Here is a 14,886-nt window from a genome sequence, read left to right as displayed (position 1 = left end):
CTCTCTGGGACAAAGTCCTATGAAATAGGGACGCTGTTAATTTCCGGGTCCGTGACGTGATGAAAAAGCTTGAGAACTACTGTCGTAATCAACCCTGCGTTCCCCCAGCCTGTTCACATACAGACGTCCGGCGTTAACCCCCGGAGAAAACGGTCTGGTGAATCTTGATGAAGCCACAGCGATGCTACAAGCTCGACATATCAATGCACGGTCATGCTGCGAGCCCGCGGGCCGGTCCACCACAGCCTGTGGTCAGATGCACTCTTCATAAGCACCAGCCCACGCCTCCTCCTCCTTCCATGTAAAGGGAGAGAACTATCCTTGTCGTTGATACTGTACCTATAGCCTCCTGTTGTTTGATCCTGGGCATGTCTCCCTGTCTCTCCACCTCCCCATCTCATCCGTCACAGCGGGTGTGAACGGCGGAGGGGGGACAGGCAGGGTAGGGACAGAGGAAGGAAGCCCCAGCCGCCCATTAGCCACAGAGTTTGGTCGCCTCATATTCCCTGTTTGAGTTGGGCTGCCTGGCGCTGAACCTGGCGCTGAACGCTTGCAGGGCGTCGAGTATCCTAGTCACGTCCGCGCCGGACACTTTGAGCCTGTGCCTGAGCAGACAGGCGAACAGGTCCACCGGTGGCGCCCCCGGAGGCGAGAGGCGGTTGACCCGGCGGCGTAGCTCCACCAGCTGCAGCAGGGCGGAGTCCTGCGACCCCTGCGTGTACGGGTAGTCCAGCTGCAGAATCAGGTCCTGGATCGCCCCGGGGTCAAAGTGCGTGCTGTAGCCCAACAGCTGCATGCTGGTGATCTTCATGTAGCCCATGTTACTGGAAGGCTCGGCGCCCTCCGGAGGCTCGTATAGCGCCGCACCGCTCCTGTTTCCCCCAGGCGCTGCTCCCCCAGGCGCTGCTCCCCCAGGCGCTGCTCCCCCCCCAGGCGCTGCTCCCCCAGGCGCTGCTCCCCCCCCAGGCGCTGCTCCCCCAGGCGCTGCTCCCCCCCCAGGCGCTGCTCCCCCAGGCGCTGCTCCCCCCCCAGGCGCTGCTCCCCCCCCAGGCGCTGCTCCCCCCCCAGGCTCCCTGACGCGGCTCCGCAGGTAGAAATGAACGGTCTCAAAAAAGCTCTTCCACCTGTTCCCGAGAGTCAGCGTCCAGTTGTAGCAGTCCGAGGGGACGTCCAGCCTGGTCCTCTCCCAGTCGGGGTACGCATGCTGCCCTATGGGCATGGTCCAGCTCTCCGAGTGGCTGCCCCCGAAGGGGTTCACGAACACGGACAGCGCCGGCTCCAGCGTGCTGTTCTTGGTCCAGCACACCTGGAGAGCCACGCCGAGCAGCACGTGGACGCGGTTGGACTTGACCCGGTTGCTCTTCAGCGTGAGCAGCATCCTCTTCCTCCAGGACGGGTCGAACCAGGTGTCCAGGTTGACATCGTTGCTGACGAACACGGCGTGCAGCGTGATGCGCGGGTCGCGCCGCCGGAGCAGGTAGCGCAGCTCCAGGTCCTGCAGGTCGCGGTCGCTCTCCAGGCCCAGGTAGGGGTCCGTGGGGTCCGGCACCGCGGGCCGGCAGGTCCCCTGGGCCGGGGCGAAGCCGGAATTGCAGTTGGAGCAGCGTGTCCGGTTCTCCGCGGAGCAGGAGGCGCAGCGGGGTCCGCCCCCCACGGAGCAGGGCACGAGGCCCTGGCAGGGGGGCCGGTGGTAGGGGCAGGAGCAGCTCCGCGTCTCCTGGCTGTACACGCCCCGCTGGTGGTTCTGGCTGCAGTACAGCAGGGACAGGGCGAGGCTCAGCCAGTAGCGCAGAGGCCTGGGGACGCAAACAACACTTCTGTGAGTCACTTAAAAACAGAGATTCTATTTAGACAAGCATTATTCTTTGTTAGAACACATCAATACAAACGTGCATTTTCCAAAAAACAAGATATAAAGTGTAATAACAGCGTGTGAGATGTGTAGCTGGGACACACAAATTCACAACGGGATGGCGCAGCTTTTTCGGACACAATGCCTGTGCAAATAGCCCCAAAACAAACCTTGCTATTCACAAAGCCTGCGCAACGGGGGACATACCGTGCAACTGTGTTGCCATCATCATTGTGTCTCGGTGCTATTTATATATTTAAATGAGGTAATATGGGCGAAAGATTTTGCCCCGTTCTATGCAAATTTGCCTCATTGCGATCCAATTGACAAATGTCGGCGCTAATTGCCACTCGCAGGTAAAGTGACGCTATTTTACGTCTTCAGAGAATTGGTGGCAACTAAGCGCATTAGTGGCCGGCGTCTCCGGTGACCCGGTGGGTCAGGGTTAGGGTTAGAGCGTCTCCGGTGACCCGGTGGGTCAGGGTTAGGGTTAGAGCGTCTCCGGTGAGCCGGTGGGTCAGGGTTAGGGTTAGGGTTAGAGCGTCTCCGGTGACCCGGTGGGTCAGGGTTAGGGTTAGGGTTAGAGCGTCTCCGGTGACCCGGTGGGTCAGGGTTAGGGTTAGGGTTAGAGCGTCTCCGGTGACCCGGTGGGTCAGGGTTAGGGTTAGGGTTAGAGCGTCTCCGGTGACCCGGTGGGTTAGGTGATCCGGTGGGTCAGGTGATCATCACAATAAAGACAATAGAACCTGCACACTCATAAATCGCTGCTTTTGTTTTTTATATATTTTTTTGTTTTTTTATCCAAAGCGCTTTACAATTTGTTACTCTCATGGTCATATGCTCCAGAATAAACTTTTCATTTATAACGTTTCGTCAATGAAACGTTTATTCTGGAGTATATGATAATGCAGGTTCCATTCTCTTAACTAAACATTAAATACAACATTTCTCACTCTAAATATATTCCTAAATCTGAAATTATTTTAACCCTTCACAGTGCCTAACTTTGGCTGAAAGATCCAGCGCCATGGACACCAGGTCTGCTCAAACACATTTATATTGGGATGACGTGACAAACAATTTGGTACCATCTGGGTGGGCAAATTCTATTATTATTATTCTATTATTCCTATATATCCCTAGATTGTGTTTTGATCTGATAGACAGTTTGGTTTTGTAGCTTATTAGTGGTTAACGAAAACTGAGTTTTTGCAAAATAAGTCTCCTGCCTCCTGAGGCAATTTCCACCCTACATTGTAAAGCGCTTATTATTATTATTATTATTATTATTATTATTATTATTATTATTATTATTATTATTATTATTATTATTATTATTATTATTATTATTATTATTATTATTATTATTATTATTATTATTATTATTATTATTATTATTATTATTATTATTATTATTATTATTATTATTATTATTATTATTATTATTATTATTATTATTATTATTATTATTATTATTATTATTATTATTATTGATTCATCAGGACTTCCAATTTGCGATCAGAGAATTGAAGCTTCTGTTTTCTGTCTGCCATTGCTAGGACATGCATACTGTTGCATGGGCAGTATTCATACTATTTTACCATCAGGGGCAAACTGCACTCAGCTGCTCCGTGAGCCAACAGCGCTCCCAGGTATCAGTTAAGGGTGCTATTAGCCCACAATCCATTCTTTGTGAATTCGCCCGACAGTGTCTTAGATGTAAAACATTCTTGCATAAAGTGAACTGAAGCGTTGCATAATGTTGCTGACGTAACTTGCGCTGATAATGTACATCGCTAACATAGTGTTGATAGCGTTAGCTTGGCTAACGTAAGTCGCTAACGTGAACGTTAACGATGACCTACCACACGTCTGAAATTAACTCAACACCGTTGTTTCAATGCTGTCATTTCAGAGCCATGGACGGCACACTATTCACTCACCGTTTGTAGCAAATATATATGGGCTGGGGGGGAAACGTTGGCTTTAGCCTAGCCTAGTAGTAGAGAGATGGGCATTATAGCTTTTGTTGGATGCTACTGTAGCTGCTAATTCTGTAACAACACAAGCATGCACATTCACAAACGTGTATCAATTCATCGTCAATTTTATAGCGTGGCTTTCTATTGAATCTTTACTACTTAGTATAGCAGCAAAGCACACAGGGGTGGTTGTGTGGTGCTTTAACCCTTAACCAGATGGCTAGTGATGGCCCTGGGTTGACCTTGTATGTGTGGTGGAAGTATGATTGACATGAACTGAACTGTACACACAGCGGTGTGAGATGTGGTCGGTTGGATTTTGTGCGGACAGACAGAGATACAGACATGCATCCAGACAAACCCATATGGCCCTTTCGGTATAATAATATTTGTATTAAAGGAAATGTGGGTTCATTTTTCAATTTTCCTACACTCTCACTCAGCCTGAAAGGGAGTGCTTACTTCAGACATGAATATTCATGTCAACTAGGAGTAACAGAATGAAAAATGACAGACTCCAAACAGTCTGTCGTTTTGAGCACAGCCAAATAACTTTTCTATTTCCACAAAGCCCACAGGCTCAGCTGTTGCCACAGAAGCCAAATCAGATCAAAATGAACATTTTAATCGAGCAAATTCCCCTCGAGTGCGCAGATGGGTGAATGAGACACACACGCACACACACACGCACGCACACGCACACACACACACACACACACACACACACACACACACACACACACACGCACACGCACACACGCACACACACACACACACAAATACTGGCACATTAACATTGCGGTAAGGACACAGTTGCAGAACAAATAAACACTGAAAATAATATATTAGCTCTCCATATTGTGACAGAATGATCTTATCTAATAATTCCTAAGCGCCATCAAAAACCCCTGTTATGGCCAGAAGGGGGGGGGGGGGGGGGGGGGGGGGGGGTGATAAAGAAGTGTAATTGGACTTATGGCCAGAAGGGGGTGTGATAAAGAAGTGTAATTGGACTGTGGGCTGGGGGGGCAGGGCTTTGCGTCTGACTGCAGAAAGTGATGGATTGTGTCATTTAGTTAATTTCCTTGCCAGGAATGGCCATCAAAACTGAGTGTTCTGTGGAGGAGCATAAATCAGAGTGAAGTTATGATAACGCTGGCCTCCGATAGGCTAGGGGAATAATTGAGTCCAGGTAGGCTGCGCTGGAGCAGCTGTGATGGTGGAGAGCAGCGGGAGGCGATACGATCTGCTGCCACGGACGGAGCCGGAGAAACACACAGGGAGTACGGAGGGAGAATAGTGAGGAGGGTTTCAGCAGCAGCATTACATGTAGTGCAGTATAGCCAGTAGGGATGGGCATTTTTAAGAAAAATCCAGATCGATTGATCGCATGTTATACTCGAGTGATCGTGTATTACTCGAAAAGGGATTTAAAAGAAATATATATATATATATATTTTTTTTTTCTTAATTTTGTTCATTCACGTATATGTTTAAGGAAACCAACAAACAGTTATAATCTTACACATACATGTGAAACAAATATGTAAAAAATATATATATTTTAATAAAAAAAGAAATAAAAAAGAAATCATAAAAATTATTAATAATTTAAGATACATTTTTCTCATAGCTACGAGTCGATTACTCACGCCCATCCCTAATAGCCAGGCTTTCACAGTAAAAGCACTAGAGGGAGAATAGTGAGAAGGTGTTTAGCAGCAGCATTACATGTAGTGCAGTATAGCCAGGCTTTCACAGTAAAAGCACTAGAGGGAGAATAGTGAGGAGGTGTTTAGCAGAAGCATTACATGTAGTGCAGTATAGCCAGGCTTTCACAGTAAAAGCACTAGAGTGTGAATAGTGAGAAGGTGTTTAGCAGAAGCATTACATGTAGTGCAGTATAGCCAGGCTTTCACAGTAAAAGCACTAGAGTGTGAATAGTGAGAAGGTGTTTAGCAGAAGCATTACATGTAGTGCAGTATAGCCAGGCTTTCACAGTAAAAGCACTAGAGGGAGAATAGTGAGAAGGTGTTTAGCAGAAGCATTACATGTAGTGCAGTATAGCCAGGCTTTCACAGTAAAAGCACTAAAGGGAGAATAGTGAGGAGGTGTTTAGCAGCAGCATTACATGTAGTGCAGTATAGCCATGCTTTCACAGTAAAAGCACTAGAGGGAGAATAGTGAGAAGGTGTTTAGCAGCAGCATTGCTGATTTATTACAGGCTTTCACAGTAAAAGCACTAGCGTGTCTTCTAGTCATACAACATGGGCTGTGGGGGAAAGAAATGAAACATTTTCCAAAACATTGACCTAATTCACAATCACTGAAGAGTTTTTTTAACCCTTTCACTACCACACTACATTTACATTTAGTCATTTAGCTGAACGCTTTTATCCAAAGCGACTTACATGTTCTGTACGACAAGTCATCAGGAAGGGCACAACTCTATCAGCTGAGGAACTGTTGAAAGCTACAGGTCGCCTCTATATATCTCAATCACCTACTCGAGATATAAACCTGCGGCCGCTCGATATCCCCCGGCGAGGTGCTGAAGCTCACTGACTTTCGACATAAATGAACATTGTATCAACAAATGTGCTTTGTTTTGTATTAATTTAGGGTTGTGCCATTATTATTATGCAAAGATAATAATTGTGATTAATTCTGTAATGAGTTGTGTGTTTCTAGCATCCTTGACACCCAAGGACAACGATGGAAATAAGTCAAGAGGCTTTTACGTTACTATCCTTGACAGCAATGTAAGCTGGATTAATGATCTGTTTATGTTGTGGAGTCTAAATAAAAACCTGAAACCTGAAACTCGCCAAGTTCTCGAGTCAATTTACTATTTCTGTCTAGATTACTTCAAGTCACTGGTCTTGTGATATCCAGTTGATATGAAATGTAATCATGAAGAGTTGTTAATCTCTTCTTGTTTGAAATAAACCGAATGTATGTCTAGGAGAACCATTATCGCCTGTAATAAAAATAATATTATTATTATCATCATCATCATTATCATCATTTTACGAAAGGGCTTGTAATACTGCTCATTTGAAAGCTTGGTTGTATTACTACTTTTTTAATAAGTATTACCACTGTACTAACACGTAATCATTGTTTGCACTCCCCGGCCCCTCCTGTCCTCCTCCTCCTCCTCCTCCGTCAACGGAACCGACCGTCTGACCCTGCAGTGATTCAGACGGTCGAGATCCCACATAAGACAGAGTCAGTCTGGACACAGAGACACCGGAACCCGCAAACAACATCCATCTCCATGTATAGTATTTCTTATCAGTACATATCATATACACATATATATTTATATCTCTTAGCTGAAAAGCATTAACCAGTCAAGTGATTCAATCTGTAGTATGTTGCCAGTACAAATAGTCACCTTCAGAGGAAATCAGGGCGCGGCTGGTATTTTCTGGCATTGCTGGCAGGGATCAGTCCAAGAACTCAATGGATTATAAAAAGTCATTTTTATTTCAATGAAGTTACAGAAAAAGACTATATAAAAAATATCCATTACAGTTTAAAAGATTATATAAAACAAAACATGTCATCTCTTGATCTCGGCTTGTGCCTGCATCTTGTCTTCCAAGTCACACACTGGTAAAAACTTCAAAATCTCTCTGTGAGCTGGCCAGTTGGCCTTTATAAAGGGCCCCAGATCTCTTTGTCATTGGTTCAGATACAGTGATGCAATTTTGCTAGCCAGTCAACGCACCATACACATCCAATCGTTCCACTTTACGTGCACAGCAAGTGTCCCTCCCTTTCTAGTCATTACATCTACTGGGAAAAACCCCATTACCTCATTTGAACATGAATGCATGTCTGTTCTGCTTCCTTACTGTAAGGGTTAACTTCCTTACTTTCCTCCTTCTTCCATGGGCCTCTTTCGTTCTGAGACGAGGACGAGGCAGACTGCCGTAATATATCTTACATAGCCCAACACATACATATACAGATATATACAGGTACAATAGGTTACTGGTACAATACAGTACTCGGTGTACTATATTACATTAGTTTACATTACATTATAGTCATTATAGTCCGCTCTCCTCTCCCTCCTCTTCTGCGGCCTCTCCTGCTGCCTCTCAGGGTCACATTCTTTATGGTTAACTCCCTGCTGCAGGCTTGCTCTTACAGACACCTCTATGCAGACCAGGCAATTCATTTTTAAGCAGAAACATATGATTTGCCGATAAAGCACATAATCAATATAGCATTATACATATCTATACCTTTATACCTACAGTATATATGTTTCCATCATTATTACATGTGAAAAATAGGTTAGATTCACACAATCACGGTCTTCCAACCAGAGTTTAGTTTTAAAGTGTATAAAGAATATATAGGTCATATACATGGCTCCAATCATATATAAGATCAGGATGTCACCCTCAGTGTCACTTAGTTGGCTGTGACACTTTACACCCCCTCTGTCATCCTGGTCGGTCATTTTCCATTGTCTTAATAGCGTCTGTACTGGGGGACGAGATGGCGATTGTGGGGTCACGTGGCTGTGACTCTCCACACCCCCTCTGCCATCTTGGTACCTTGCTACCCTGGTAGCCGGCGGGAAGACTTGCATCTGTTGTTCCCTGGCTGGACGGCTCGACAGGATAGGGGTCACGTTGTTGCTTGGTATCCGGCGGGAAGACTTGCATCTGTTGTTCCCGGCCGATGCACCCAGGTTGTTGTCGTCTTCGTCATCTTGGTCATCTTGGTCCACTTAGTCATCTTGGGGTCGCCCCCTCTGACCTCTTGGATCTCTCCCATAGTTTGAGGTAGGTTGATTTGTCACTTCTCGGGCGACCCCCACGGGTCCCCGAGAATTGTAGCAGCAGTCCTCCATTGAAGTGTGGTTGGCCTGGTCGCGTGACCCTGTCCGTAGGCCTCGCAGGACATCACAGATACAGTCCACAGAGGACTCATCTCTTTTCTCTCTTTCAGGTCCATTCAGGGCTCTCGTCGCCCTGTAACCTGGGTCCAGGCCAATGTCTCTCTGTCCGGTCTAGGAGGTCTAGGAGGTCTGGGAGGTCTGGGAGGTCTAGGAGGTCTGGGAGGTCTGGGAGGTCTAGGAGGTCTAGATGAGGACCTTGAGGATGCTCTGGAGCTTGACCTATCCCGGTCTTCCTCCAGTTCCGATTTCTGACCTGAGTCAGTATATTCCTTCTTGCCATCCGCTGCGTCGTTCGCTGATTCCGGGGGACCGCCCCCCGTCTAGGAGTGTGGCACTGATTCAGGTTTTGTCCCTTTACCAGCGCACCTTTACCAGCGCACATTGTTCACAGATCCTTCGGACTGTTGTTTCCGTCCACTTCCTTCTTGCACAGGGGGTCTACCCTGTGTTGTGCTTGTCTCGGTCCAGACTGGGTAGTTAGTTACTGTTTATGTCTGGTATTAGCTCCGGCTAGTTAGCCAGCTTGTAGATTCAGGCTATGTAGCCTCTTATAGACTCAGCTCCTGCTGATAACACCAGCCTGTATTATTACGCCGGTTCCATTTCCGTCCCAGTAGCAGGACTTATTCTGATTTTAAGTAAACATTAGGTTACTTCTGGTTGAGGTGACCTGGTACCTATTTTTTCTACTTAGGTTTCGACTGTAATTACGTTACTTTTTAGTCGTGAGTAAACTTTTACTGCTATCACAGAAATATACTTTAAGTGTGATTCTTTCTTTGAGTAGAACCTTCTACGTTTTTTGACTGTAAGAAAACATTACGTAACTTTTTAGTCGTGTGTAAACTTTTACTGCTATCACAGAAATATACTTTAAGTGTGATTCTTTCTTTGAGTAGAACCTTCTACGTTTTTTGACTGTAAGAAAACATTACGTAACTTTTTAGTCGTGAGTAAACTTTTACTGCTATCACAGAAATATACTTTAAGTGTGATTCTTTCTTTGAGTAGAACCTTCTACGTTTTTTGACTGTAAGAAAACATTACGTAACTTTTTAGTCGTGAGTAAACTTTTACTGCTATCACAGAAATATACTTTAAGTGTGATTCTTTCTTTGAGTAGAACCTTCTACGTTTTTTGACTGTAAGAAAACATTACGTAACTTTTTAGTCGTGAGTAAACTTTTACTGCTATCACAGAAATATACTTTAAGTGTGATTCTTTCTTTGAGTAGAACCTTCTACGTTTTTTGACTGTAAGAAAACATTACGTAACTTTTTAGTCGTGAGTAAACTTTTACTGCTATCACAGAAATATACTTTAAGTGTGATTCTTTCTTTGAGTAGAACCTTCTACGTTTGGTTTTTTTCAAATCTGTAATTAATTCTACTCCAGAGGCACCCGACAGCAGTCATTTCGGTTCATATTCTTTCGGTTTTTGATACCTATTTAAATAGTATAAAGCCCAACTCACTTGAACTTATGTTCTTAGCCCCGGAACCTCCAATCCGTTTTGACAGACCCATAAACCAGTGACTTGGCCGCCCAAGCACCACAGCGTCCTGTATGCTGAGGCTTCCAAGTCCCCACAAATCTGATAGGCCCGTCGGATACAGAGACCCTGATGCTCGCTCTGTCCCCCCGCGTCAAGGTGCTGAGCTTGATGAGAGTTTGCAGAGTCTCAATTTTTTACCCATAGGTGCTGGTGAGTGTACATCTCATGCAGCTGATATGGCTGGTAGGGTGCTAACCCACCAAATGGTTGCTGTCAGGAAATCCCTTCCGAATGAAATAGATTACAAATTCACTTTACTTCACTCTGGGTTTAGAGCAAGGACGGAGAATCTTTATCTATTATACTTAGAATATATACAAAACTTTTGTAGTATTCTATGTCATGTTTCTTCCTAAATGACAATAACACTTTATATTATTCCTCTTGACAGATGAGCTGTATGTCAAGTGCAGTTTGCACTTGCTTGAGTCACTTGTGTCAGGGCCCCAGAGGGTAAGGATACTATTGATTCTCCTTCCGGGCTTTGAATTCCTCCCTTGTTGTCCTCACCTCTGCTTGCTGTTCTGGGGTTAGTGCGGCCCACTCGTCTGCAGGTAGGTATTGGTACTTCTTTTTCCCTGTTCTGTCCTTGGTTGTTTTCGGGGGGAACTCCTGGGAGGCCCCCCTTTTGTCAGATAGCATTTTAACTTGGTCATACAGCATACATTCGATACGTAACTGGTCTTGTGACCATGCTGCGCATCGGGCTGCCAGTGGGTTACCCCCTGGGACTCCTCTGAATAGCTTTTCAAGCAGTGAGCATGATCCTTGCATAGGTGTTCCATTCATGACTGATCCTGCTGCATCATTGAGAGACATGCTCCCGCCTCGCACCTGTGGGATTAGTTTCTCCACCATCTTATACCCTGGATCTTGACCGGGGGTCCTTACTTCTCTTTCCATCAGTTGGTCCATTGAGGCCCTTTCGGGGATCTCTAGTCCTTTGAGATGTCTCAACATGCGAGCTAGCGTCTCGTGTGCTTGTATCTCCTGAGCGAGCATCTGCTGCGCCAGCTTCTCATGAGCTAGCATCTGCTGCGCCAGTTTCTTCTGAGCTACCCGTGCCAACTTTTCCTGAGCTAGCATCTCCTGGGCTAGCTCCTCCTGAGCTAGCTTCTCTTGTGCTAGCTTCTCCTGAGCTGGCTTCTGGCGTGCCAGCTCCTCCTGAGCTAGCATCTCCTGGGCTAGCTCCTCCTGAGCTAGCGTTGGGCGTGCCAGCTCCTCCTGAGCTAGCATCTCCTGGGCTAGCTCCTCCTGAGCTAGCTTCTCTTGTGCTAGCTCCTCTTGAGCTAGCTTCTGGCGTGCCAGCTCCTCCTGAGCTAGCATCTCCTGGGCTAGCTCCTCCTGAGCTAGCTTCTCTTGTGCTAGCTCCTCCTGAGCTAGCTTCTCTTGTGCTAGCTTCTCCTGAGCTAGCTTCTGGCGTGCCAGCTCCTCCTGAGCTAGCATCTCCTGGGCTAGCTCCTCCTGAGCTAGCTTCTCTTGTGCTAGCTCCTCCTGAGCTAGCTTCTGGCGTGCCAGCTCCTCCTGAGCTGGCTTCTCTCGTGCTAGCTCCTCCTGAGCTAGCTTCTCTCGTGCTGGCTCCTCTTGAGCTGGCTTCTGGCGTGCCAGCTCCTCCTGAGCTGGCTTCTCTCGTGCTGGCTCCTCCTGAGCTAGCTTCTCTCGTGCTAGCTCCTCTTGAGCTAGCTTCTCTCGTGCTAGCTCCTCCTGAGCTAGCTTCTCTCGTGCTAGCTCCTCTTGAGCTAGCTTCTCTCGTGCTAGCTCCTCCTGAGCTAGCTTCTCTCGTGCTAGCTCCTCCTGAGCTAGCTTCTCTCGTGCTAGCTCCTCTTGAGCTAGCTTCTCTCGTGCTAGCTCCTCCTGAGCTAGCTTCTCTTGTGCTAGCTCCTCCTGAGCTAGCTTCTGGCGTGCCAGCTCCTCCTGAGCTGGCTTCTCTCGTGCCAGCTCCTCCTGAGCTAGCTTCTCTCGTGCTGGCTCCTCTTGAGCTAGCTTCTCTCGTGCTAGCTCCTCCTGAGCTAGCTTCTCTCGTGCTAGCTCCTCCTGAGCTAGCTTCTCTTGTGCTAGCTCCTCCTGAGCTAGCTTCTGGCGTGCCAGCTCCTCCTGAGCTGGCTTCTCTCGTGCTAGCTCCTCCTGAGCTAGCTTCTCTCGTGCTAGCTCCTCTTGAGCTAGCTTCTCTCGTGCTAGCTCCTCTTGAGCTAGCTTCTCTTGTGCTAGCTCCTCCTGAGCTAGCTTCTGTCGTGCTAGCTCCTCCTGAGCTAGCTTCTCTTGTGCTAGCTCCTCCTGAGCTAGCTTCTGGCGTGCCAGCTCCTCCTGAGCTGGCTTCTCTCGTGCCAGCTCCTCCTGAGCTAGCTTCTCTCGTGCTGGCTCCTCTTGAGCTAGCTTCTCTCGTGCTAGCTCCTCCTGAGCTAGCTTCTCTCGTGCTAGCTCCTCCTGAGCTAGCTTCTCTTGTGCTAGCTCCTCCTGAGCTAGCTTCTGGCATGCCAGCTCCTCCTGAGCTGGCTTCTCTCGTGCTAGCTCCTCCTGAGCTAGCTTCTCTCGTGCTAGCTCCTCTTGAGCTAGCTTCTCTCGTGCTAGCTCCTCTTGAGCTAGCTTCTCTTGTGCTAGCTCCTCCTGAGCTAGCTTCTGGCGTGCCAGCTCCTCCTGAGCTGGCTTCTCTCGTGCTAGCTCCTCCTGAGCTAGCTTCTCTCGTGCTGGCTCCTCTTGAGCTAGCTTCTCTCGTGCTAGCTCCTCCTGAGCTAGCTTCTCTTGTGCTAGCTCCTGGGTGTTAGCACTGGCTTGTTAGCCGATGTAGTGCTAGTTAGCTTCCGTCTAGCTACGGCTAGCTCATGGGTCTTCCGTCTGGCTAAAGCCAGCTCATGGGTGTTAGCACTGGCTTGTTAGCCGATGTAGTGCTAGTTAGCTTCCGTCTGGCTACGGCCAGCTCCTGGGTCTTCCGTCTAGCCAGCTCATGGGTCGCACCGTCTGGCTAGCTCATGGGTCTTCCGTCTGGCTAAAGCCAGCTCATGGGTGTTAGCACTGGCTTGTTAGCCGATGTAGTGCTAGTTAGCTTCCGTCTGGCTACGGCCAGCTCCTGGGTCTTCCGTCTAGCCAGCTCATGGGTCGCACCGTCTGGCTAGCTCATGGGTCTTCCGTCTGGCTAAAGCCAGCTCATGGGTGTTAGCACTGGCTTGTTAGCCGATGTAGTGCTAGTTAGCTTCGCCTTTCTGTGAACGGTCATTTTGACTTCGCTTCACATCCAGTCTCCCATACTCACATACGGTATCTTTGGGCTAGGTAGCCATCCAGCTCGCCTTTCTGTGAACGGTCGTTTTGACTGCGCTTCTGTCTCTCTAAACTGCCAGACATTTTAGAGAGAGGGTTTTCTTTACCCTTTTTTTTTTTCTTTAATCCAATTTTGCGGGCTCAACCGCTCCACCAGCAATGCCCCCACTATGCAGATGCCTTTAATTTGCCACTGCTCTCCATCGAGGGCCCTACAGATCAATATCCTTTGACTGGTGTATTCTAAAACTCGGTTCTCCGTTTTTTTTTTTTTTTCAATATTTCTAGTTTATTTTATTTTGGCTGTTATCTTACCGATCTCAGCCCTAACCAGGGACGCCATGTTGAAAGCTACAGGTCGCCTCTATATATCTCAATCACCTACTCGAGATATAAACCTGCGGCCGCTCGATATCCCCCGGCGAGGTGCTAAACTCGCCAAGTTCTCGAGTCAATTTACTATTTCTGTCTAGATTACTTCAAGTCACTGGTCTTGTGATATCCAGTTGATATGAAATGTAATCATGAAGATTTGTTAATCTCTTCTTGTTTGAAATAAACCGAATGTATGTCTAGGAGAACCATTATCGCCTGTAATAAAAATAATATTATTATTATCATCATCATCATTATCATCATTTTACGAAAGGGCTTGTAATACTGCTCATTTGAAAGCTTGGTTGTATTACTACTTTTTTAATAAGTATTACCACTGTACTAACACGTAATCATTGTTTGCACTCCCCGGCCCCTCCTGTCCTCCTCCTCCTCCTCCTCCGTCAACGGAACCGACCGTCTGACCCTGCAGTGATTCAGACGGTCGAGATCCCACATAAGACAGAGTCAGTCTGGACACAGAGACACCGGAACCCGCAAACAACATCCATCTCCATGTATAGTATTTCTTATCAGTACATATCATATACACATATATATTTATATCTCTTAGCTGAAAAGCATTAACCAGTCAAGTGATTCAATCTGTAGTATGTTGCCAGTACAAATAGTCACCTTCAGAGGAAATCAGGGCGCGGCTGGTATTTTCTGGCATTGCTGGCAGGGATCAGTCCAAGAACTCAATGGATTATAAAAAGTCATTTTTATTTCAATGAAGTTACAGAAAAAGACTATATAAAAAATATCCATTACAGTTTAAAAGATTATATAAAACAAAACATGTCATCTCTTGATCTCGGCTTGTGCCTGCATCTTGTCTTCCAAGTCACACACTGGTAAAAACTTCAAAATCTCTCTGTGAGCTGGCCAGTTGGCCTTTATAAAGGGCCCCAGATCTCTTTGTCATTGGTTCAGATACAG

The 14,886-nt window shown here is 46.9% G+C and overlaps 1 protein-coding gene across 1 annotated transcript in view; it reads right to left on the bottom strand.

Moving 5' to 3' along the window:
* Positions 1-475: 475 nt before the first annotated feature.
* Positions 476-14,886, bottom strand: part of LOC311248252 (BMP/retinoic acid-inducible neural-specific protein 3-like) — a gene marked incomplete at both ends in the record, with an annotated part of 110,362 nt that continues 95,951 nt past the window's right edge. The window contains 2 exon segments of the mRNA XM_084339170.1: positions 476-888; positions 1,054-1,796. Of these exon segments, the coding sequence (XP_084195296.1) occupies positions 476-888; positions 1,054-1,796 (1,156 nt within the window).

This window comes from Notolepis coatsorum (genome assembly GCF_963971535.1).
Source record: "Notolepis coatsorum genome assembly, contig: SCAFFOLD_457, whole genome shotgun sequence".
NCBI classification, from domain to species: domain Eukaryota; kingdom Metazoa; phylum Chordata; class Actinopteri; order Aulopiformes; family Paralepididae; genus Notolepis; species Notolepis coatsorum.
The sequence above is the reverse complement of the archived record's forward strand: the minus strand, read 5'-3'. Positions and strand labels throughout refer to the sequence as shown.